The sequence below is a fragment of the Aotus nancymaae genome, unplaced genomic scaffold, assembly GCF_030222135.1.
Source record: "Aotus nancymaae isolate 86718 unplaced genomic scaffold, 86718_ANA_hifiasm-v0.15.2.pri h1tg000250l, whole genome shotgun sequence".
Taxonomy (NCBI): Eukaryota; Metazoa; Chordata; class Mammalia; order Primates; family Aotidae; genus Aotus; species Aotus nancymaae.
The window spans coordinates 1487391-1509443 of NW_026988665.1; the positions used below are offsets into that span (position 1 = coordinate 1487391).

Below are 22053 nucleotides of genomic sequence, written 5' to 3' on the forward strand. Positions count from 1 at the left end.
TTCCTGCACAATGAATTTCTGCTTAACTCGGAAATGGGTGACTGTGTGCTTGAGGTCTTCGCCACGCGGGAGCGCACCCGCAGGCGCCCTGGTCTCAGGCAGCTGGTTCCTAGGCTGCATCCTCCCCACTGGCTGGGCCACAGCTGGAACGGCCCAAGGACCAACCCCACTGCCTCAGAGGGGTCTTGGGCCACTGGCTGCAGTGGTGCTGGGGTCCTGCCCCTCATGGGCTCTGGAGGGCACAGCAGCAGAGCCCTGGCTTTTCCAGGCAGAGTGGCGGCTGCCCCCTGGGCCACCCCAGCTTTGGCTGCCTGAGCCAGGCGCCGGGGCCTCACTGCTTCTCCTGGGGGGACCTGGACCCCCCAAGGCCTCGATCTAGAGCTCCAAGGTCTCACGGATGCAGGCGGCTGCGGTGGGAAGGAGGCTCGGGCGGCCCGCGGCCCCTCGGCGTCTGTCGCTGGGAGACGGGGGGTTCAGAGCCAGGGCTGTGCCAGCCTCTCCCGGGTGCTGGGCGACGCCAACCCTTTGTGCCAAGCGCACGGCGTGGTCGCGGCCTCCGGGTCAGACGTTGCTGATGCGGGCCTCCACCGAGAAGGCAGCAGCGTCCGTGGCCCTGTCCAGGGGCCGCTCCCGCCTGATGTACCGCGGCTTCCGTACTGAAACGGGGTCAGAGACAGGCGGGGTGAGAGGGACCTGGTCAGCGGGGACAGTGCAGGCCTCAGCTGTCACCGGAGGCTCTCAGGAGCGGCTGTGGCACTGGCAGCCGGGGCTGTTGGCTCTGACCAGGCGGGAACCCCGATGTCCCTGCCCTAAGGCACCCTCAGAGCTCCTGCCCGGCTGCGTCCTCTCATTTGAACCTGGGCTCGGGGGCCTGGACGAGGGTCAGCCTACCCCTGAAGGCAGAGGTGTGGGTCCCACACCATCACACACTTCAGGGGCTGGGGGAGCCCCGAAACGTCGACTGTGGCCTTATGAGAAGGGTCTTTGCAGGCGGGGTTATGTCAGGACCTCAGGTGCGATCGCCCAGGCCCTAATGCGTGGCCAGCGCCCTCCTGAGAGGGAGGCGGAGAGAGACAGAGGAGATGCCGTGGGACCGGGGGGCAGAGACGGGCGACAAGGCCATACCCACAGACGCCTGAGCCGGCAGCGCTGGGGAGGCAGCAGGGTCCTCCCCGGGAGCCTCCGGAGGGGTGTGGCCTGCCTGCCAGCGGCTCTGGAGTCCTGAACTCTGCGACCGTCAGGTTGAAGGTCTGTTGAAGCTGCAGCCGCAGGGCGCTCGGGCACCGTGAGGTCAGCTGGACATTTGCAGACGGGGCTGCTTTAAGGACGGGGCAGGTCCAGCCTTGATCAAGGAACTGTCTGTCCCCTAAGGACACTGTCACCTGCCCCGTGAGAGGCCTCTGCACACGGGGACGGAGCCGGGCGAGCCCTGTTAGTCTTGGAGCTGCGGGGCTGTGGTCGCTCAGCCTCTGTGGCCTCGCCTATAAAATGGGTCCTAATCGGGCTGACCCCTGGGTGCGCCTGACCCAGCGTCGCTGAAGGGTGGCTGCTCTCAGCTGCTGAGGGCCTGGCAGAGGCCAGCTGCACCTGTCCCGGGGGGAGCTGGGACTGGGAGGAGGGACAGGCATTGGGGGTCTGCCCTGTGGGGGGTCCTCCTTTCCTGCAGACCCCACGTCTCAGAATGGGAAAGGGCGTGGAAGTCACAGGGGTTAAAGGGGGGTGGGGGTGGGAAGAAAGCCGCCCAGGTGCCAGGCGGGAGACTGAAGGCACAGTCTGTCCTGGCGTGACAGATTAGTGGTCGCTTGGTCACGGCAGTGACAGTGAACAGAGCTATGCCGTGAGACGAGTTCCTACGCTAAGCAAAGATGAACAGAGAATGACGACGTCATAAGATTATGTAACTGACGTGTGAGCGACTCTAGTGTCTGTCTGGTGTCACTGCTGGGAGTGCTCAGTTACGCCGGGACACACTGCGGCTTTAGTCTCCTGCCTGGCACCTGGGCAACTTTCTTGGGCGCCGGCCAAATCCGGCCCTGGCCCTGCCTCGTGGGTGGGTCTCCTGGGGACCTGGGCAGGGGCGGCCGAGGTCCAGAGCATCCTGGGTGTGGCCCAGGGACGGGAAGCCCCACGGGCCCGTGATGCTGCGTTACCTGAGGGCTGTGGCGGGGGGATCATTGCAGCCTTGAAAAGGAGAGAAAGGCAGGGTGAGGACGCGGACGGCCCGGCACAGGCACCCGCAGCCGGGGACGCCCAGCCCGGACAACGGAGGTTACTTACGGCTTCGCCAGGCTGCAGGGCCGGGGCTGTGGGGAAGAAAGCGGGGGTCACCTGGAGCCCAGGGGCTGCCTCAGCCCGGTGTCGCGTCCAGGGGAAGCAGAGGCCCTCGGGGTGAGGGCTGAGGGTCAGGCTGGTCCCACGCCCCTCTCCCTGCTGCGCCGTCAGCCTGGCCGACCACCCTGCCACATTCTTCCAGAGCACTCAGGGGTGAAGGGGCCTCCCTAGTCCCCCAGGTGAGACTCCCCTGCCCGGACCCACCTTCCCGCCTCAGCGGAGGGGACCAGCCACTCTCATGAGAAGTGTTTCTCTAGACTCCAGGCCCCAGGGGAAGGGCTCCCTCCCGCTCTCCCAGGAGGAGCCTCGGGCACGAGGTGGCTTTCGGCCCCAGGGCGTGGGCGGTTGCCTCCATGGTGGGGGGCCGTGGCATCATGGCCAACCTGGCTTCTCCTTGTCCCGTGGCCAGCAGGGCGCTCCAAGCCCTGAGCCGTCCCCTGCTCCGGGGTGCCCGTAGGCAGAGATGCTGAGCAGGCCGGGACGTGGGGGGTCTCTCGGTGCACGGCTGTGCAGCAGCCCCTGACTGGAGGCTGGGCCCTGGGAACCCAAGAGTGGCAGAGGCCCCGGCCTCCAACTCCCAGGACCCACGAAGGCAACCAGCGCTGGCTGAGGGGGTGGCCGGCGGGGCAGCCTAGGGGCCTGGAGGAGGCCCTAGCTCTGGCCACGACAGTATGGCCACGTGCTCACCTCAGGGTCTGACCCGCCGACTGCACCCTCCCTGGCAGGGACAATGAGGAAAGGTGCCAGGGACCCTGCTCAGAGCCCGGCCCCGCCTGAGGGTGCTGCAGTCACAACCCTGCCTCTCCGGTGGGAGGGGTCGTGTCCAGGCCAGGGGTGACCTGTGTAGGCTGGGGTGTGGGCCCTGCACCGGCCTGGCCAGCCCTGACCCCAGGAGAGGAGAGGGAGGGGCCGTGGCTGCCAGAGGAGCCCACACGTCCAAGCTGCCCACAGCCACCTGGCCCCGCTCCCCTCCCCTCCCCTCGTGGTGCCCTGAGGGACCCCAGGGAGACGCTGGGCCGGAGGAGGGCTCCAGTGGAGGCTCCGGGCCCCGAGGAAGGCCTCCTAGTGCTTCGAGCAGAGTCCACGCCTTCACGGAGGGACCCCTCAAATCCACACAAGGGTGTTTCTGGGAAGTGACTGCTGTTCTCACAAGCCCCGTGACAGGCCCCGCGCCCTCCCGGCCTCTCACAGTCCCAGGCCCATCCCCACGGCCGGCCCCGCCCACCCTGCGCCCTCCCGTGGGACGTGGGACGTGGGACGTGGGACGTGGGACGTGGGACGTGGGACGTGTGCTGCTCCGTGAGATACCTTTGTTTCTTCGGTAGAAGGCCCTGGGGAGTTTACTGGAGCGCTTGAGGTAGAAGAACCCAGCTACGGAGAGGATGAGGCCGGAGCTGATGAAGAAGGTTCCCAGGAAGAGGGAGGCGGCCACGCGGGGAGCCCCTGGAAACACAGGCGACTGAGCAGGACGGCGCCCCAGCCCTGCACCCGGCCCCAGCGACCCCTGCACCCGGCAGACTCCTGCTCCCCGAACACGCCTGAGCCTCATGGGACCGGCTGCGGGGGCTAGGGCCCTGCACGCGGACTTGGGTGGTCCCTGCAGGCTCAGCCACGCCTGGGCATCTGGCCATGGGGTCTGGGAAAGTTATGACCTCCCTGGCCTCAGCTTCTTGCAGGAGTTCGGACGTTGGGCGCGTTACAGGGGCCGGCCCCGGCCAGGCTCTGTGGAAATGCCTCTCCGATTCCAGCTGCCCCGACAGCTGGGGTTCCCAGGCTTGTTCCTTCCTTGGGGCTCAGCACAGGCCCTGGGGCCCCCGCGTGGTGCAGAGCCTTGAGCTGGCAGCAGATGCCCCTGCTCCCCACCTGTCTCCAGCTGCCTGGGCCAGGATGGGCGGGGCTGCTGGCCCAGGGCTCGGGACAGTTGCTGATGGCTGCTGGGTGTGCTGTGAGGCGCTGGGGAGGGGACTTCCCAACCCGACACACAGGCATGTTTGCCAGGCCTGGGGGCCTTGCTTCTTCCAGCCCCGGCAGGGAGCCGCAGAGGCCAAGAGCCCATCTAGGCCAACCCTACCCAAAAACACTGCCTCTCAGGTCAGCAGTGGGCCCAGGCCAGCTCCAGGCCCGAGTCCACATTCTAAAGATGTGAGGGTTTTGCCCTCTCAGAACACAGCCCTCTGCCCCGGCCCCAGGTCCAGCACGTCCTCTGCTGAAGGATGAGGTCTGCAACTACCTGGGCGGGCACCACGACCCGTGGCCCAGCCACACCCACGTCTCAGGAAGAGCCGCTAGGCATGCTTGTCAGAGACCTCAGAGCACCTGCTCCTCCTGGTTCCTGCGACTGTGGCCGCAGGCCGGGGTGAGCTTGGGTGAGGCAGAGGCAGGACCAACCCATGAGCGTGAACCTGAGAGCGTGTGGTGTGGGCGTGAGGGCCTCCCCTAACCACGGCCCTTTACAGACGTGGACAGCATGCTCCACGTGTGACATCCCCAACACACCCCCACGCCAGCTGACCCCAGCCCCTGGGGCTGTCAGACTCCCCTCTGGTCCGGTTTGGCAGTGCAGACCGACCCTGCGGTGGCCGCATCAGTGGTCAGGGTCCGCCCTGGCGGTGGCTCAGGACCCCGGCAGGGACTTACCGGGATGTGGCCGCCCGGGGGTCCCTGAGCTTCTGTTCACGGGGAACGGTGCACCGCGGCCAGCGACTGTGGGAGAGCGGAGTTGCGGGAAGCCTGCATGCACGGAGCCCACAGGGGACCCCCGTGCACACCCCGAAGAGAATCTCAGGCCAGAAATGTGAAAGCGAGGGGCTGTCGGGCCGGGGCAGCCCTCACCAGAGCTGTCCCGGAGGGGCCAAAGGACGCAGGAAGGCGCGGCTCCCGGGGCTGTCCCCCAGTGCACAGCGGCTCTGAGGCGAGGTGGGGACAGGGACAGCACCTCCCCGGGTTTCTCCCCAGGCCGGAGCTGTGGCCCTGCTGCGAGAAGGGACCCGGGGAACAGCCGGGCAGACGTACAGCTTCTGCACTCGGAGCCGGAGCCGTTGTGGGCCGGGAGGGTTCCGTTCCCGCAGCGGACGCAGCTGGCGCTCCCGTCCGCGTTCCAGCGCCTGTAGCAGCCTGCACGGGCAGAGGACCGGCGTCTCAGCCAAAGCGAAATCCACAGCAGCTCGGTCTCCCGGGAATGATTCTCTATTTTGAGTTTGTGAGATAACTTTCATCTGAAACGCTAACGTGCTCTGGAGGTGCGCGGCGGGCTCGGGCTGCAGACGAGCACGCCCCCGGCAAGCGTGGCAGGGCCCCGGGAACACTGCGCTGCGCACTCCTGAGAGCACTGGGCGGCAGCCTCCGGAATGAACAGGCCTGCGTGGGGGCTTGTGCTCTGCAGGACTGGAGGATGGAGGCCAGCTTCCACCACCGCCCAACCCCCGCCCCACGGCCTCCCCCGGGACCCCCCACGGCCTCCCCCGGGACCCCCCACGGCCTTCCCCAGGACCCCCCGCACGGCCTCCCTAGGAGCCCACCTACAGCCCCCGCCCCACGGCCTCCCCCAGGACCCCCACCTGCAGCCCCCGCCCCACGGCCTCCCCCGGGACCCCCCACAGCCTCCCCCAGGACCCCCGCCTGCAGCCCCCGCCCCACGGCCTCTCCCGGGACCCCCCACGGCCTCCCCCGGGACCCCCCATGGCCTCCCTAGGACCCCCACCTACAGCCCCCGCCCCACAGCCTCCCCCAGGACCCCCGCCTGCAGCCCCCACCCCACGGCCTCTCCCGGGACCCCCCACGGCCTCCCTAGGACCCCCACCTGCAGCCCCCGCCCCATGGCCTCCCCCGGGACCCCCCACAGCCTCCCCCAGGACCCCCGCCTGCAGCCCCCGCCCCACGGCCTCTCCTGGGACCCCCCACGGCCTCCCCCGGGACCCCCCGCAGCCTCCCCCAGGACCCCCACCTGCAGCCCCCGCCCCACGGCCTCCCCCGGGACCCCCCACAGCCTCCCCCAGGACCCCCACCTGCAGCCCCCGCCCCACAGCCTCTCCCGGGACCCCCACCTGCAGCCCCCGCCCCACGGCCTCCCCCAGGACCCCCCACCTACAGTGCCTGAAGCTGCTGCCTTGTGTGTTGTGTTCCCTCACACAGCCCAGGCGGGACAGGCCCACCCCCCAGCAGCACGGCCTTCTGTCCCAAGCTGACGCTGACCCTTGGTCCACCTGCCACCCCCACGCCTTTGCACCCTCCCCAGGTCTCTCTTGGGGGATCCTGGAGAACCAGGCCTCATTTCTATCCCAGGCCAATGCTGCACCCGAAGCCACACCCCTCCCTCCTGCTGGGCTTCACGGACAGCCTGTCCTGCCCGCCAGCCAGGGCGCCTCTAAGGACGGGAATCACGCCTTACCCGCGGAGTTTCTAAACATCTCTGACATTCAGCCCTGAGCTGAGCAGACACACGCTGGATACTGACTGTGTTGTGGCTGCCGGCGCGGGCCACGGGTGGACCACACGCCTCTGCCCTTCATCGTGGATTTTGCTGGTGTTTAAGCCGAACACAAATAGGCCACGGCCACACGGAGACCCGCGGTGGAGAGTGGGCCCGGGACCCGCGCTCTCCCTGCACTGCGGATGGCCTCGGTCTCCCGGTGTCTCCCGGAACAGGGCTTGTGCTGACCTCAGGGAGGCTCCCTCTGTCTACTTGAGAGCCTCTGCCCCAGAAGGCCAAGGAATAGGGGCCACGCAGGGAGCCCGACAGCAGCGTGGCAGCGTCCCCAGAAGTGCCCAAAGCCTCCCCCAGCGGAGGTGACCAAGCTTCTCTGAGAGCTGCCGCCAGCTGGGCCGCACACAGGAGAAGCGCGTCCAACACCACAGGCCTGGCACCTCCGCGGGCACCGTGACTGCTGCATAGCTGCCTGCACCCACGCAGTGCCTGGGGTACAGAACCCCCCAGGAGACGCCCAGTCCCAGCACTCTAGCTGCCACGTGGTGGGAGTGCAGTGGCCGCCACAGCTTCCCCGCCAGAGGATGAGGGGCTCCGAGGTGCTCAGCTTCCTCCCAGCCCGTCTATTCTCCCTCAGAGCAGCGCCCTCTTCCTCCTCGCTGCTCACACCTGAGATGTCACCACTGCCTTCCTGCGGCCTTGCCAGTCCCCACGCTCAGCCTCAGACCCCCACGCTCAGCCTCAGACCCCCACACCCAGCCTCGGACCCCCCATGCCCAGCCTCGGACACCCACACCCAGCCTCGGACCCCCCCATGCCCAGCCTCAGACCCCCACACCCACCCTTAGACCCTCACGCCCAGCCTCGGAATTCCACGCCCAGCCTTGGACACCCACACCCACCCTCGGACCCTCAGGCCCAGCCTCGGACCCCCACGCCCAGCCTCGGACCCCCAGGCTCAGCCTCGGAACCCCACGCCCAGCCTTGGATGCCCACACCCACCCTCGGACCCCCATGCCCAGCCTCGGATGCCCACACCCACCCTCGGACCCCCATGCCCAGCCTCGGATGCCCACACCCACCCTCGGATCCTCAGGCCCAGCCTTGGACGCCCACACCCACCCTCGGACCCCCATGCCCAGCCTCGGATGCCCACACCCACCCTCGGATCCTCAGGCCCAGCCTTGGACGCCCACACCCACACTCGGACCCCCACGCCCAGCCTCGGACCCCCACGCCCAGCCTTGGACCCCCACGCCCAGCCTCGGACCCCCACGCCCAGCCTCGGACCCCCAGGCTCAGCCTCGGACCCCCACGCCCAGCCTCGGACCCCCAGGCTCAGCCTCGGACACCCACGCCCACCCTCAGGCCCCCACACTCACCCTCAGACCCCCCACGCCCAGCCTCACTGACTGCTGCGCCCTCCATCTTGGCCACGCCCTCCTCCCGAGGCCCCTGGGTCCCTAGGAGCAGCTCCTCCGGGTTCTTCCATCCCAGGAGGGCTGGGCCTCAGGATGGGGGTGCCAAGGCCCTTGGAGGGACAGCCTGGGCATCTCAGCCCCAAGTCCACCACAGCCCCACCAGGAGACCACCCCAGGGGCTGCCGAGGAGTGGCCCTGGCACCTCCTCACTCCATCCTCCCCTCCCCTGGCTGCTCCGCTGGCTGCCACCAGACGGTTCCTTCCACAGCCTCCCAGAACCTCCCACGAACGGGGCCTGCCCGTGGCACACTGACACAGGCCCGCTGTCCTCTGGGGTCGGCGTCCCGTTGATGGGCATCCCCGGCTCCACCCACCAGGTGCCAACAGCACCTCTGTCCAAGCAGAGACAGCCAAAACTGTCTTGGGCTTTGCCAGAGGACTCCCCGTGAGAATGGCTGAGGTCATGGGCCGCTCCCCCAGACCCTTCACCCAGCACCTTTCTGAGCTCGGTTCGCACTCCTGCTCCCGCCCTCCGCAGGGTCAGCCTCCTCTCAGGGCTGCTGCTCAAGGCTGCCTGCCCGGGAGACTCAGGTGTCCTTCCCCAAGCTCCACGGCCCTCACCACCCTGTCCACCCCTTTGGCCCCGCAGCGCCTGTGAGCACTGTCCTTGTCACAAGGGGAGGGACCTGGGTGCACACACGCCCGTGGCTCAGGGGCCAGTCTGTATCTGCTAGGGACGGAGCGGCTTACCTGGGCCACACAGGCTTGCGCCTGGACAGCTGACGTTGACGCCCACCACATCCACGCAGCACTGGGGCGGCTGGGCCTGGAGGGGACACGGCAGTGAACTCCAGGACGCCCGCCAGGCAGGCTCATGCTGGAGCAGCAGCAGCTGAGGGTGCTGTGTGAGCGCTCGCAATGCCCACAGTTCCAGTCCCTTCTGGAGTCAGCATGAGGTGGCCCTCTGTCCTCTGTGGGCCTGGGAGTGAGGAGGGGACTCACGGCCACACCGAACATCCCTGTGGGACCCAATGTAGGCCATCCCCAGGGAAAACCTGGGCCTGAAACAGAGTAAACCAGACCCGGAGGTGCGCCATGCCCGGACCAAAGACCTCACAGCCACGAGGCAGCACCCACAGGCCACGGCAGCGCCCCCGACGTTTGGGGCGGTTCTCTGGACGCCTCTCCATCAGCCGTTTCTACCTTGGCCCCACAGAGGAAGTGCCCGGGCCTGGCCGTTGTTTCAGGGACGAATTCACGCCCAGGTGTGAATACACTGGTGTGTATGGCGCGTTCGAGGGCCCATTCCCTGACCACAGGCAGGCCGGACAGGCCTGGGGGGCCCTCAGTTTGTGTGTTGACCACAGCTGGGCTGTTTCTCATGATGTGAGCGCCGTGAACGGTGAGGGCGTTCGGGGTGACTGAGGAGTGTGGGAGAGACTCCACACTGCCAGGGAGGGGCCCAAGTGCAGCCCCTCAGTTGCCCCAGCCAGGTCAGCAAGGGGGCCTCACCCCCCACCCACTCTGCCTCGGAGTCTGGAGCCTGCATCCGCTATACGTGCTCCCTGATAGAAACTCGGGGCGTGCTGTGCCATTGCCGCTGGCTGAGCTGTTCCCAGTGGGGCCAGGACACCTCACCGTGGGGGCCCCACCTGAACCAGCCATTCCTGAGCAGGTGCTCACCCGGTAGGCAGCTCAGGGCTCCCCTCTGACCCCAACAGGGGACCCAGTCAGCACCTCTGGGGCTGGGACATCAGCGACTTCTAAACCTCGAAGGGTTAGATCCCTCCAGGGGACAGGCCCACTGCCCTCCAGAGAGGCTCTGGCTTGACTTCCTGGTGTGAGCCACATGAACACGTGACAGGGGCACCTACCATGCTCTCCATGGACTTGCTGGCGACTCCCACCAGAAGGCCAGCCAGGAGGGCGAGGTGTGGCAGTGCCATGCTGAGAGCAGGAGGTGCGCGTGACCTGCACCAGGGAGGAGGGCGGAGCCAGGATGGGGTGGGGCTGAGGCAGGAGGGCGGAGCCAAAGGGGATGGTGCTGAGGTAGGAAAGGTGTGGCCAGATATGGGGTGGGGCCAAGGCAGGAGGGCGGAGCCAAAGAGATGGGGGTTTGGCCAAGGCAGGGAGGGTCCGGCAGAAGCAGGGAGGGCGGAGCCAAAGAGACGGGGTGGGGCTGAGGCTGGGAGGGCGGAGCCAAAGAGATGGGGTGGGGCCGAGGCAGGGAGGGCGGAGGCAAATGGAGATGGGCCGGGGCTGTGGTGGGAGTGGCCTAATGGAGGCTGGAGCCAAGTAGAGATTGGCAGGGCTGTGGTGGGGAGGGTGGGCCCAAACAGAAATAGGGTAGGCGGAGCCAAATGGAAGTGGGCAGGGCTGTAGCATGGGAGGGGGCAAACAGAGATGGGGCGGGGTGGGGCGGGGCCGTGACAGATAGAGATGGGGCAGGGCCACAGCTGGGGTGCAGTGCCTAGACAGGGAGGGCGGGGCCAAATGGAGGTGGGGCGAAAGAGTGAGGGGTTGGGGCCTTTGGAGGCACGGGTGGGGCGAGGTGTTGGCGGGGGGGTCTTACCTGCCCCTCCAGGATGGGGGCTACCGACATCAGCCCCTTGCCTGCCGAGGTGGTCAGGGGTCAGCTCTGGGAGCTCATGGGCTCAGCTGAGCCCTGCAGACCTGGGCCCGGTCCTGCAGATGAAGGCTGCAGGTGAGGCCAAGGTCAGGGGGAGGGCAACCCATGTGGGCCATGGCCTACAGTGGGGATCTGGGTCCAGTCCAGGCCCTCCGTCCACCCCCTTGCTGGACCCTGGCTGTCGAGCAGCGCATCCCGGAGGGGCCATCACTGGGCTGTAGGGGGTCTCGGCACAGCTGCCTCCAGGACCGTTTCCCTCAAGCTGGCTTCTTGCAGGTGAGAGTTCCTGGGATGCAGGCCATCAGCCCAGCCTTTGCTCAGGGAGCAGGCACGGAATGCAGTGGCCCAGGCTCCTCCTGCGCAAACCCCCTCTCCCCTGCAAACCCACCCCCCTGCAAACCCCTCTCCCTTGTGTAGGGCACGTTGGGAGCTAGATGTAGGGCTGAGGGCCCACAGGGTCGTGGGGTGAGCCTTATGCTGTGCTGAGGCGCAGGAGCCGAGACATAAAGCGACAGGACACGGAAGTACAAGGAAAACGCAGCTGGGCTCGGGGGGCCACGCCACCTATAAGCAGAGTCAGGCGAGGCCCCGAATGTCCAGAAGCCTGAGTATTTATTGTGTATAGGTTAGGGGGCAGGGCAGTGAGTGAAATCATCTTTAAGGATAGTGATAGGGTCGTGAGCAATAAAACATGGGGTCCACCCCCATTAGCTCACCTAGGCCAGGAGGTGGACAGTGCGCAGCAAGGGGCCCGTTCCCGTGAAGGCAAGGGCCGTGTGCAGTAAGGGGTCCACCCCCATTAGGTCACCGAGGCTTGAAGGTGGGTCGTGTGCAGTGAAGAGGGTGCATGTGCAATACTTCTGTCTATGGGAAACTACTTCTAAGAAGATTTATAGGAGGATGCTTTAAGTCTCACAGCAGTGACAGAGCTGTCAGGGTTACCGCCACCTTCTGGCAGCTTCCAGTGGGTTCTACGGGAAGATGCTTTTCAAGCAGCACAGTAGCAAGAGCTGATAAAGTTCACAGTCACCAAGGTGGATTGCCGTTCTGAGGGCAGCCCTCCACAAGAACTGGAGCAAGGTCCTACAACTCCTTTATCAGGAGGAGTGGCTCTCGCCCCAAGCCTGCCATACAGCGGGTGTCTTTACGATACTGAACGCTGCCGCCTGGGCCATGGGTTCTTGTCCTGGTATGACTGTTTTTTCCCTTAAATCATGCTCTGCACTGTGTCTGCTCTAGGCATTCCTCCGATTATAAGCTGCTTATTCCTTAATTCATGCTCTGTACTGTGTCCGCTCTAGGCATTCCTCCGATTATGAACTAAGGTATAATTATAGGTATATATGTAGGGAAATATTCCTTAGGCACTCATACCATCAACTCTTATATGATTATACATAGAGGATTATATAAAGGGATTCTTCAAGCCCTAATTCTATAAACTAATATAGGATTGTATAAAGGATTATATAAAAGGAAATAGCTGAGTAGTAACACTGTAAACTGAGATATTCCTCAAGCCCTAACTGTGCCTGGGTTCTGCTTAGCTCTCATTCCTCGGTGGCTATAGCGGGGGTTACCCACACAGATCATTTGAGGTCAGGAGTTTGAGACCAGCCTAACATGGTGAAACCCATCTCTACTAAAATACAAAACTTAGCTGGGCCTGGTGACAGGCACCTGTAATCCCAGCTACTCAGGAGGCTGAAGCAGGAGAATCGCTTGAACCCGGGAGGAGGCAGAGGTTGCAGTGAGCTGAGATCGCACCACTGCACTCCAGCCCGGGTGACAGAGCGAGACTATCTCAAGAAAAAAAACCCAGTACAATGGGTAGTGTAGGTTTTTCACAGATGTCAGTTTATCAGGCTCAGGGAGTTTCCTTCTATTCCTAGTTTGCTGAGGCTTTTTATTTTTATTTTTTATCATAAAACAGGTGTGAACACTTCCAAACGTCTTTTCTGCATCTATTTCGGTGATCATGCTTTTCCTCCTTTGTTCTGGTAACATGGCGACCACGAATCGAAGCAACCTTGAGCGCGGGGCGAACCTCGCTTGCCGAGGCGCACTGCCCTCTCCGGCTATGGCTGGGTTCACCTGACGGCACCTTAAGGGTTTCTGCCTGTGTGCATGAAGGATAGTGGTCTACGATTTGGTTTTTAGACGTCTTTGTCAGGTTTTGGTATTGGGTTACACTGCCTCATAAAACAAGCTGGGAAACACGACCTCCTTTTTTAAAAAAGAGAAAGGGTCTCACTTTGCTGACAGGCTGGAGTGTAATAGTGCGATCATGGCTCACTGCAGCCTTGAACTCCTGGGATCAAGGGATCCTGCCACCTCAGCCTCCTGAGTAGCTGGGGCTACAGGCGTAATTACTATTATTTTTGTATACGGGGTCTCACTCTATTGTCCAGGCTGGTCTCAAACTCCTGGCCTCAGGTGATCCTCCTGCCTTAGAGTCCCAAGGTGTTGGGGTTACAAGTGGGAGCCCCGGCACCCATTCCCCCTCCTCTTTTATTTTCTGAAAGTTTGCATAAGATTAGTGCTATTTCTTCTTGGAAGGTTTGATGGGATTCACCAGGAAACCACGTATGTATGCCCAGAGTTTTCCTGGCAGGTAGGTTCTTTGGTAATTAATTCAATTTTCTAAACAGAAAGAGGACTGTCCAGATTTCCTGTCACTTTTGACAAGCTATATTCTTCAAAAACTTTATCCACTGCATTGAAATTGCTACGCTTACTGCCTAAAATTGTTCATACAGTCTCTTATTATTTTGAGACATGGTCTTGCTCTGTCACCCAGGCTGGAGCTGTGTGTGTGACCACAGCTCACCATGGCCTCAATCTCCCAGGCTCAAGCAATTCCCTCCTCAGCCTCCCAAGCAGCTGGTAACACAGGCAAGTGCTACCACAGCTGGCTAATTTTTTAATTTTTTGTACAGAGGGTCTTGCTATGAGGCAAAATTGAAGCACTATGTTGCCAAGGCTGGTCTTGAACTCCTGGGCTCAAACAATCCTCCTGCCTCAATCTCCCAAAGTGCTGGGATTACAGGCATGAGTCACCGCAGCTGGCAACAGTCTATTACTGTCTATCAGATTCTGAGAAATAATGGCTCTTTTGCTCTTGATAAAAAGTCTGCCAGACAGCAGACTTTTTTTGAGACTGAGTCTTGCTTTGTCACCCAGGCTGGAGTGCAGTGGCGCAATCTTGGCTCACTGCAGCCTCTGCCTTCTGGGCTCAAGTGATTCCCCTGCCTCGGCCTCCCGAGTAGCTGGGATTACAGGCACCTGCATCACGCCTGGCTAATTTGTGTATTTTTAGTAGAGACAGGGTTTCACCATGTTGGCCAGGCTGGTCTCCAACCCCTGCCTTGACCTCCCCAAGTGTTGGGGTTACAGGTGTGAGCCACCGTGCCCGGCCCAGATCGTGGACTTTCTATGAGCGCTTTAGTTACCCTACACTGTTATGTGGGGACTGCGGCTGCCCTCAGGGTGAAGATGCAAAAACGGGAAACTGTGCTGGTTGCTTCCTCCAAGTTTAAACTTCCCTGCAAAACGTGCCGCTCTCCAGGGCCCTCGGGAGCTGCTTTTCGCACTCTGTCCAGGGCTATGGTTGTGCCCATGGCAGGGTCACTTTGTTAGAAGTTTATTCTTCCCCACTGGAAGTGGGATCCCACCATATGGCTTTCTGTACCCAGAAACCAAGGCAGTTTTAGTTTCCGGATGGTGGGTGCTGGCGTTGCTTCTCAGGTGCCGAGCTCTGGGCAGTAACAAGCCTGCAGTCTGCGTACGTGGCTCACACCTAAAATAACAGTTACTCGGGAGGCTGCTTGAGCCCAGGAGTCCGAAGCTGATGTGCAGGTGCATTCAAGCTGTTGGAGCCATGAACGCACCACTGCCCTCCTGCCTGGGCCACAGAGCTGGATCCTGTCCCAGAGCCAGACTGGGCACCAGAGCTAGACCCTGTGTCTAAAAAAAGAAAAAAGCTTTAGCAGCAGAGAACTTGGAGAGCATGGGCTGAAGGGATAAGTCTCTTTCTGCTGCAGATCCTCGATCTCCAAGGGATATGAACCTGTCCACTGTCCAACGACGGCAGGAAGCAGCCCTTACGCAGCACTCGCCTTGTGCCAGACACCACGCAAAGCAATTTACACACACAAACTGATTCCACTAACCTCAGCAGCGCCTCTTATCACCCCACTTTAAAGATGACAAGAAGTCTTGCACAAGATCACACGGTGCGTAGCGGCAGGGTTAGGCCTGGGCCCGGCCCTCTGGCTCCAGGGTGAGCTGCTGTCTGCTGGTTTCAACTGGAGCTGACCATACCACATGCTTTGCAACATTCGACAAACATATTCAGCATGTCTGGCCAAGTCCCGTAAAATCTTACAGAAATTCTCAGTTGAAGCAGCACAGGCAAGGAGCGGTGGCTCACGCCTGTAATCCCAGCACTCTGGAAGGCTGAGGCCGGAGGACACCTGAGGGCTGGGCAACACGGCGAAACCCCTGACAGAAATCAGTCGGGCACGGCGGCACATGCCCGATCCCAGCTACCTGGGAGGCGGGTGGGAGGATCGCTTGATCCAGGAGGCTGAGGCTGCAGTGAGCCTAATTGTGTCACCACGCCGCAGCCTGGATGACAGAGCAAGACCTCATCTCAAAAAAAAAGTAAAGACATTGGATTTAAGGTTCTGGAAGTACAGGAATATTTTTAAACAAGGACCGCAGTAAGTTAAACGGACATATTCAATCTCCAGAGGAACCACTTTAAAAAAACACAAGGCCGGGCGCGGTGGTTCACGCCTGTAATCCCAGCACTTTGGGAGGCCAAGGTGGGCAGATCACGAGGTCAGGAGTTCAAGACCAGCCTGACCAACATGGTGAAACCCCATCTCTACTAAAAACAAAAATCAGCCAGGTGTGGTGGCGGGTGCCTGTAGTCCCAGCTACTTGGGAGGCTGAGGCAGGAGGATCACTTGAACCCGGGAGGGAGGCTACAGTGAGCCTCCTGGGCAACAGAGCGAGACTCTCCCTCAAAAAACAAAAGAAAACAAAGCACACACACACAGAGGCAGAACTCAAAAGCAGAGGAGAGAAAACTGAATTAACAACACCTGATTCACCTACGAAGGAAGGAAGGAGGCACAGGGAAAAGGGAGGTGGCAAACAGAACTCAAACCTACAGATGGCGGACTGCGACCCAACACTCTGAGACCTGCATTAACTGCAAATGGCTCAGCACCCCAACTCAGAAGTATCGATTAATGTCACGAATTGGTAGGGAAATGCGAATCAAAACCAAAATGAGAACCGTCGTGTACTCTGCTGAGAAGACAAAACGGAACAGCTGGTGTGGAAAGCAGTGCGTCCGTTTCTTGAAAAATCAAACACACACACAAAATTAAACACAGAATATGACCCTACGACTCAGCAACTTTACTTCTGGGTCTCCACCCCGAAGAACTGGAAAGCAGGACTCCAAGAGACGCCTGTGCAACCGCGCCCGGAGCGGCGCTGCTCACAACCGCCCGCAGATGAGCGGATAAACGAAACGTGGTCCAAACAAACGCCCAGCAGAACATCACGCAGCCCTGACGGGCGGGCAACTTTTCACGCCTGCTGCAACACGATGAGCCCCGAAAACACCAAGCTAAGAGAAAGCAGCCCATCACGAGACAAACAGCTGCGATTCCACTCCCAGGAGGCTCCCGGGGTCGGCAAATTCAGAGACGGAAGAGACGATGGTGGTTGCCAGGGGCTGGGGCGGGAGGAACAAATGGGGAATTCGTATTTGAGGGAACAGTTTCCTTTCCTCTTTTCTCCTTCCCTCTTTTAGAGACGGATTTGCCCTGTTGCCCAGGCTGGAGTGCAGTGGTGCCATCTTGAACTCCGGGGCTCAAGCGATTCTCCCACCGCGCCTGCCGAGTAGCTGCGACTACCTTCCTGCCACCACATCTGGCTCATTTTATTTTTATTTTTTGGTAAAATTGGTGTTTTGCTATATTTCCCAGGCTGGTCTCGAACTCCTGGGCTCGAGTGATCCTCCGTCCCGAGCGTCTTAATGCAACGTGTACTGAATAAACACAAGGTAAAACAGGACCCGTGTCCGCTGAGACTTCACATGTACACGCACGACCACCCGGCCCCGCATGGAGAAAGGTGGGGGACTCTCCGTGAGCGTCCCCTACACACCAGCAGCGCCAGTCCGGCCAGCGGCCTCTCATCAGGAGAAGCTGTGGAAAGGGAGGCTGCGGTTTCGTGGCGCTGAGACGCGGGGTGGGGGTCGGTGCCTGGCAGACAGCAGCCGCCAAGCTCTCCACGGGCTCGTCTCGGGCCAGGCCGTGCCCAGCTGCTGGCGACGAGCCGGAGCGCCGTGCCCTCAGGTGTGGGGCGTGACTTGCGCGTCCTGCACGGCCTGGGGTCCTGGCGGAGTCTCGTCGCCGCAGAGTCTGTCCACTAACGCGCTCGGCTGTGTCTAAACCAGGGGCCCCACCTCCCATCCTCTTAGGCGGAAACCCGAGTTTTAAGGTTCCTCCGGGGTCCCCTCGGCCAGAGGCGGCTTGTTCGGTCAGCCGGGGACTTGGCTTTTGTTCTCGGTTCACGACGCCATTGAGACGACGAACAGGCCCAGACCGGGAGGCGTCCGGCGTGTGAGCCTGACGGAAGCGCCGACACGGAACCCACGACGGACTCACAGCTCGGTCACTGTGCCCAGCAGCTCGGAAAGCCGGTGCGCACGGCAGGAGGCGGGCGGAAAGCGCCCGACACGGGTCGGCGCCGCGGAAATGCACGCGACAGCCACGAGGAGACAGCACGCGGCCCTCACACCCGGGATGCCGCCCACGGCCGCACACGCTCCGAGGAGAAACGGACACCGGCCCAGAGAGGTGCGTGACGTCCTCAGACACCGGACACCCGCCCGCGCCGCCACAGATGACGGACACACGGCAGTGCACCCCACACCAGCTGCCTGTGCGAGCAGCTCAAGAACAGTCCCCCCGAAACCGTGGCAGACACAAGGCCGCACGCACGCGTGACTCCTGACACTCCACACCCCACACCAGACGCTCGCACGACGCCTCAGAGACGCTCAGAAACAGTCCTCCGGAGCTGGGGCAGACACAAGGCCGCGCACGCACGCGAGACTCCAGACACTCGGGAGTGGTGGAAAAATGCAGCACTGCTCCTGTGCAGCGCGGCAGCCCACGGGGCGACCTGCACGCGTCACAGGCAGAGTCTACATCCTGACAGGTGTGTGGACGCCTCTGTCAAAACAACTGAACTGGACACAAGCGCCGTGCGTTCCGTTGCATGGAAATTATGCCTCAGTAACTAAATAAATGTGTTTTCTATTTTGAAAACCTTATTGGAGCCAAAAAGCTTAGCAGTGGGGTGAAAACGTCTACAAGGCAATGAGACACGTAGGGAGACAGTGAACTCCGCTAGGCACTTTGACCACGCTGGGCCTCCCTTGGGGCACGGCAGGTGTGGTGGCTCAGGCCCGTCATCCCAGCATTTGGGAGGATCGCTTGAGCCCAGGCAGGGCCAGCGCCAGCTATTTGGGAGGCTGAGGCGAAAGACCTTTTAAGCCCGGCGGGTGGAGGCTGCAGTGAACCGTGATTACATCACCACACTGTACCTGGCCACAGAGCCAGACCCCGCCTCAACAGCCACAACAAAGAATCGGTTTCAGTGAAGAAATGATGCCGCGGGTCGCTGTGAGTTTATAGAAGTAACATCCTGCAAGACAATCCTGCAAAACCACCGGCCGAGGCAGTGGGTCAGTGACACCGAGGTCCCCGAAACTCCAGCCTCCCACGCAGCCAGACTGAAAACAGGAGGCAGGAGGCAGCTCATGAGCGGGTTCTGCCACCGAGGAACCCGGGCACACACAGCACTGAGAGCCGGCTGGCGCCCCCACCGCATCCCCGCAGCTAATGCTGGTCATCTTCACAGCAAGCGGAGGGAGCCAACGTGAAACGCGGCTTTGCAGCCCAGTAAGAACGGTCTGGGAGCCGGAAACACGAGCCTGTGCAAAGATCCCATCTCGCGGACCCCGTGACGGACGTGGCGTGCAGGGGATGCTGCCCACCCGCCTGTGGGCTCAGAACACGCGAGTCGGGCTGTTACTGCAGGTGACTCGGCAGACGTGAGCAGGGCAGGAGGGCCCGGCCCCACCGGCAATGTCAGGAGGTGGCTGCCCACTGCCTCCAAAAGAACTGCTTGCGCCGGCGCCAGGGAAAGGCCGTCTCCCGGAAGACAGAGAGCGCCTGAAACCAGTGATCGGCAGCTCCACGTGAGGTCTCAGGAGTGGGGCAGGCGGGTCACGCGTGTGCACTGAGGCAAAATGGCGGCATGTAACCGTTCCGCGCCGTCCTTGGGACATCTCACAGGTCAGGGAAGAACGCGTCACGTGAGCACGGGCGCCGTTGCAGTCAGCCGGGGCCGCGCGCTCCCTCCCACGTGCCAGCAGGGAAGAACAGGGGGAAGGGACGCAAGACTCCGGAAGCGTCCCGGCCTCAAGCCGCGCCTGGCCCTCTTCCGAGGTGCTTCCCTTCCTTCCACGCCCGCGCTAAAGCTTGCCTCGGTCCCTCCACGCCCGCGCTAAAGCTTGCCTCGGTCCCTCCCGCCTCATGCCCCGCAGTCGAATTCTTCCTTCTGCGGAGGCAGGAACGGAGGCAGCTGCAGACCCACCTGGCTTCGCCGCCGCGGACGCGCTGCGGTGTCCCGACTAGGTACCTTCTGCCACGGCAGCCCTACGAGCCCGCCTGAGCTCCACGCTCCACCCTGGGCCTGCGGAACCCTCGGCACTGCGGTGAGAACGGGTGCTCTTTTTTTTTTTTTTGAAACAGGGTGTCCCTCTTTCACCCAGGCTGGAGTGCCAGGCTGTGATCTCGGGTCACCGCAGTCTCTGCGTCCTGGGCTCCAGCGCTCCTCCGGCCTCAGCCCCTCGAGTACCTGGGACTGTTGGTGGCAGAACATACCCCACGTCGGACACCCAAGCACGTTAGCAGCAGTGAACCGTCCAGGTCTGCAGCCTCAATCCTTGCCCCTCGGAAGAAAGAACGTGACTGAACCGCATGAGGCAGAGATCGAGCCAGTTTCAGAGCAGGCGCAACGGTCTGTTAAGAAGCTTGAGAGCAGGAATGAAGGGAAGGGAAGCCCCCTTGAAAGAGGGCGAGTGTGGACTGACCTTTGACTCAGGGTCTTACACGCTGCCACGCTTCTGGGGTCTCGTGTCACTTCTCCCGACTCTTCCCGTGGGGTGGGCTGTCCACAGGCACCGCGGCTGCCAGCACTCGGGAGGGAGGACGGCAGACTGTTTACTGCAGCTGTGCGCGCGCTCCCTTGAGGCCTTCTTCTCTGACCAGCCGAATGTCCCCGGGTGGGGCCCTCTCCTGCCCCGCTCACGTCCCACCGGCTACTGACTGTAACAGGGCCACAGGTGCTCGCCACCATGCTGGCCTCAGACTCCCAGGCCGGAGCCATCTCCCACCTCAGCATCCACAGTGCTGGCGATTCGTTAAATAAGTTACCCAGTAAGTCGGAGCGCAGGTGGAGAGCAGCCGCAAGGCAGGGAGGGGCTGGGGGGTATCTGTGGGGTTCCCGGCCGGGGTGCTGCCTGTGGGCCCCAGGGCGGAGGTGACGGCGCACGGAGACACCTGCTTGGTCGGCTTTTGGGAGGAGCACTGGGGGTGGGACGTGTGTGTGTCTGGAAAAGAACGTTTCCGTATAATCCACAAACACGTACGTTAAAACCGATGTGGCCACCAAGGACCCTGGCCGAACACCGTTCAGTCTCTGCACCCTGTGGTGACACCGAGGAAATCGAAAACCAAAAAACGGGGCCAAGTTTGACATCTGGAAGTTTTTAACAGGACGCAGAGTAGTTTCCCGGGGAAGCTGCGCTCGCGGTCAGAAAAGCAGAGGAACACCCGGGCTTCCAGGAACCCAGTCACAAGTCGCCTCGCTGCCACCGCAACGACGCGCCCTTGAAACACCGCACCCCAAAAACACCTCGGCTGCTCCAGGCGACAGACGGACCCAAACAAATCCCAAAGCCGCGCGGGAAAAAGACCCGAAACGTGGCCGACTTCTGGGACACCGGGGGCCACGCCGGGACCCCCACTGCCGGCTGCGGGGAGGGCCAGGAGAGCGCGCCCCCTTTCCTCCCCGGGCACCCCTCCCGTCCCCGACCCGGGAACCCCCTCCCCGCCCCGGGGACCCCTCCCCTCTCTTCCCCGGGAACCCCCTCCCCGCCCCAGGTGCCTCCTCCCCGCCCCGGGGACCCCCTCTCTTGTCGTCCCCAGCGCGCTGGGAGGCGGCGACGAGGACGCGGGCCCAAGGCGCGGGCGGCTGCTCCGCGCGCCGCACGAAGGGGGACGCGCAGGGGGCGTCTCTCCGACCCGGCCGGGGGCGCCGACCTTTGTCCGCCTCTCGCGCGCCCCGCGCAGCCCGGGCCGCCGAGATGGACCCCGGCGCCCCCACCCACCGCCCTCATGCCCGCCCCCAGCCCCTCACTCACCCCGGAGCCCTCCGAGCTTCTCTTTCGTACACCCCGCCCTCAGGCGGTGGCGCCGCGCCCCCTGGGACTTGTAGTTTTTCCTCCGCCCCCGCCGCAGGGCCAGGCTCCGCGGCTCCCAAAGAAAACTACAAGTCCCGGCGGGCCGTGCGAGAGCCGTCCTCGCCCGGTGGTTCCGTCGAGCAAGGCCGTTGGAAGGGGGTGGTCGCGGAGTGCTCTGGGAAATGTAGTCCTGGGAGACCCGGCCCATGCCTCGGTCCCCGACAGGGACAGACTGCATTCCCCAGGATTCCTCGCGCTCCGGCGGCTTGGCGTTGCCGGGAGACGGGGCGGGGTGTCGTCCGAGTGTCCCGGATGAGGCCCCCCCGAGCTGGAACTGGGGCTGCACGGGCGCTGGTGTCCGTCGCGTTCCGCCGGTTTAGGCGGCGGCGGAGCGGTTGGGGCGACCGGGGCGGCTCCGACTCCATCCGAGGCGGCGGCGCGGCTGCACCACGTTTGACCGCGAGCGCGCGGAGCCAGCGCTCTCCAGAGCCACGGAGCGCTCGGCCAAACGCGCCCGAAGTCCGCAGCCGGCGCCTGTGCTGAGTCCTCGGCGGGACGGGCCTCGGCTCGGACCCGGGGGCGCCGCCTCCCGGACGGGTCAGGGCCCTGCGGCCTCCAACGGGGTCCCGGGTCCCCGTGAGTCTCGGCGGCGTCGCTGCCCCGCGGGCCGGGCGCGTGGGCCTCTCCG

General features: G+C 62.9%; 1 protein-coding gene across 1 annotated transcript; it reads right to left on the minus strand.

Moving 5' to 3' along the window:
* Positions 1 to 464: 464 nt before the first annotated feature.
* CUNH1orf159 (chromosome unknown C1orf159 homolog) lies at positions 465 to 21364 on the minus strand. Its single transcript, XM_021667455.2, has 10 exons — positions 21327 to 21364; positions 10748 to 10860; positions 10050 to 10146; positions 8926 to 9001; positions 5344 to 5445; positions 4969 to 5034; positions 3640 to 3774; positions 2278 to 2303; positions 2151 to 2181; positions 465 to 656 (listed from the first exon to the last, which is right to left on the minus strand). Exons 3-10 carry the CDS (start codon positions 10119 to 10121, stop codon positions 562 to 564), a joined length of 603 nt encoding a protein of 200 aa, XP_021523130.2. The 5' UTR covers positions 10122 to 10146; positions 10748 to 10860; positions 21327 to 21364; the 3' UTR covers positions 465 to 561.
* Positions 21365 to 22053: the final 689 nt, after the last annotated feature.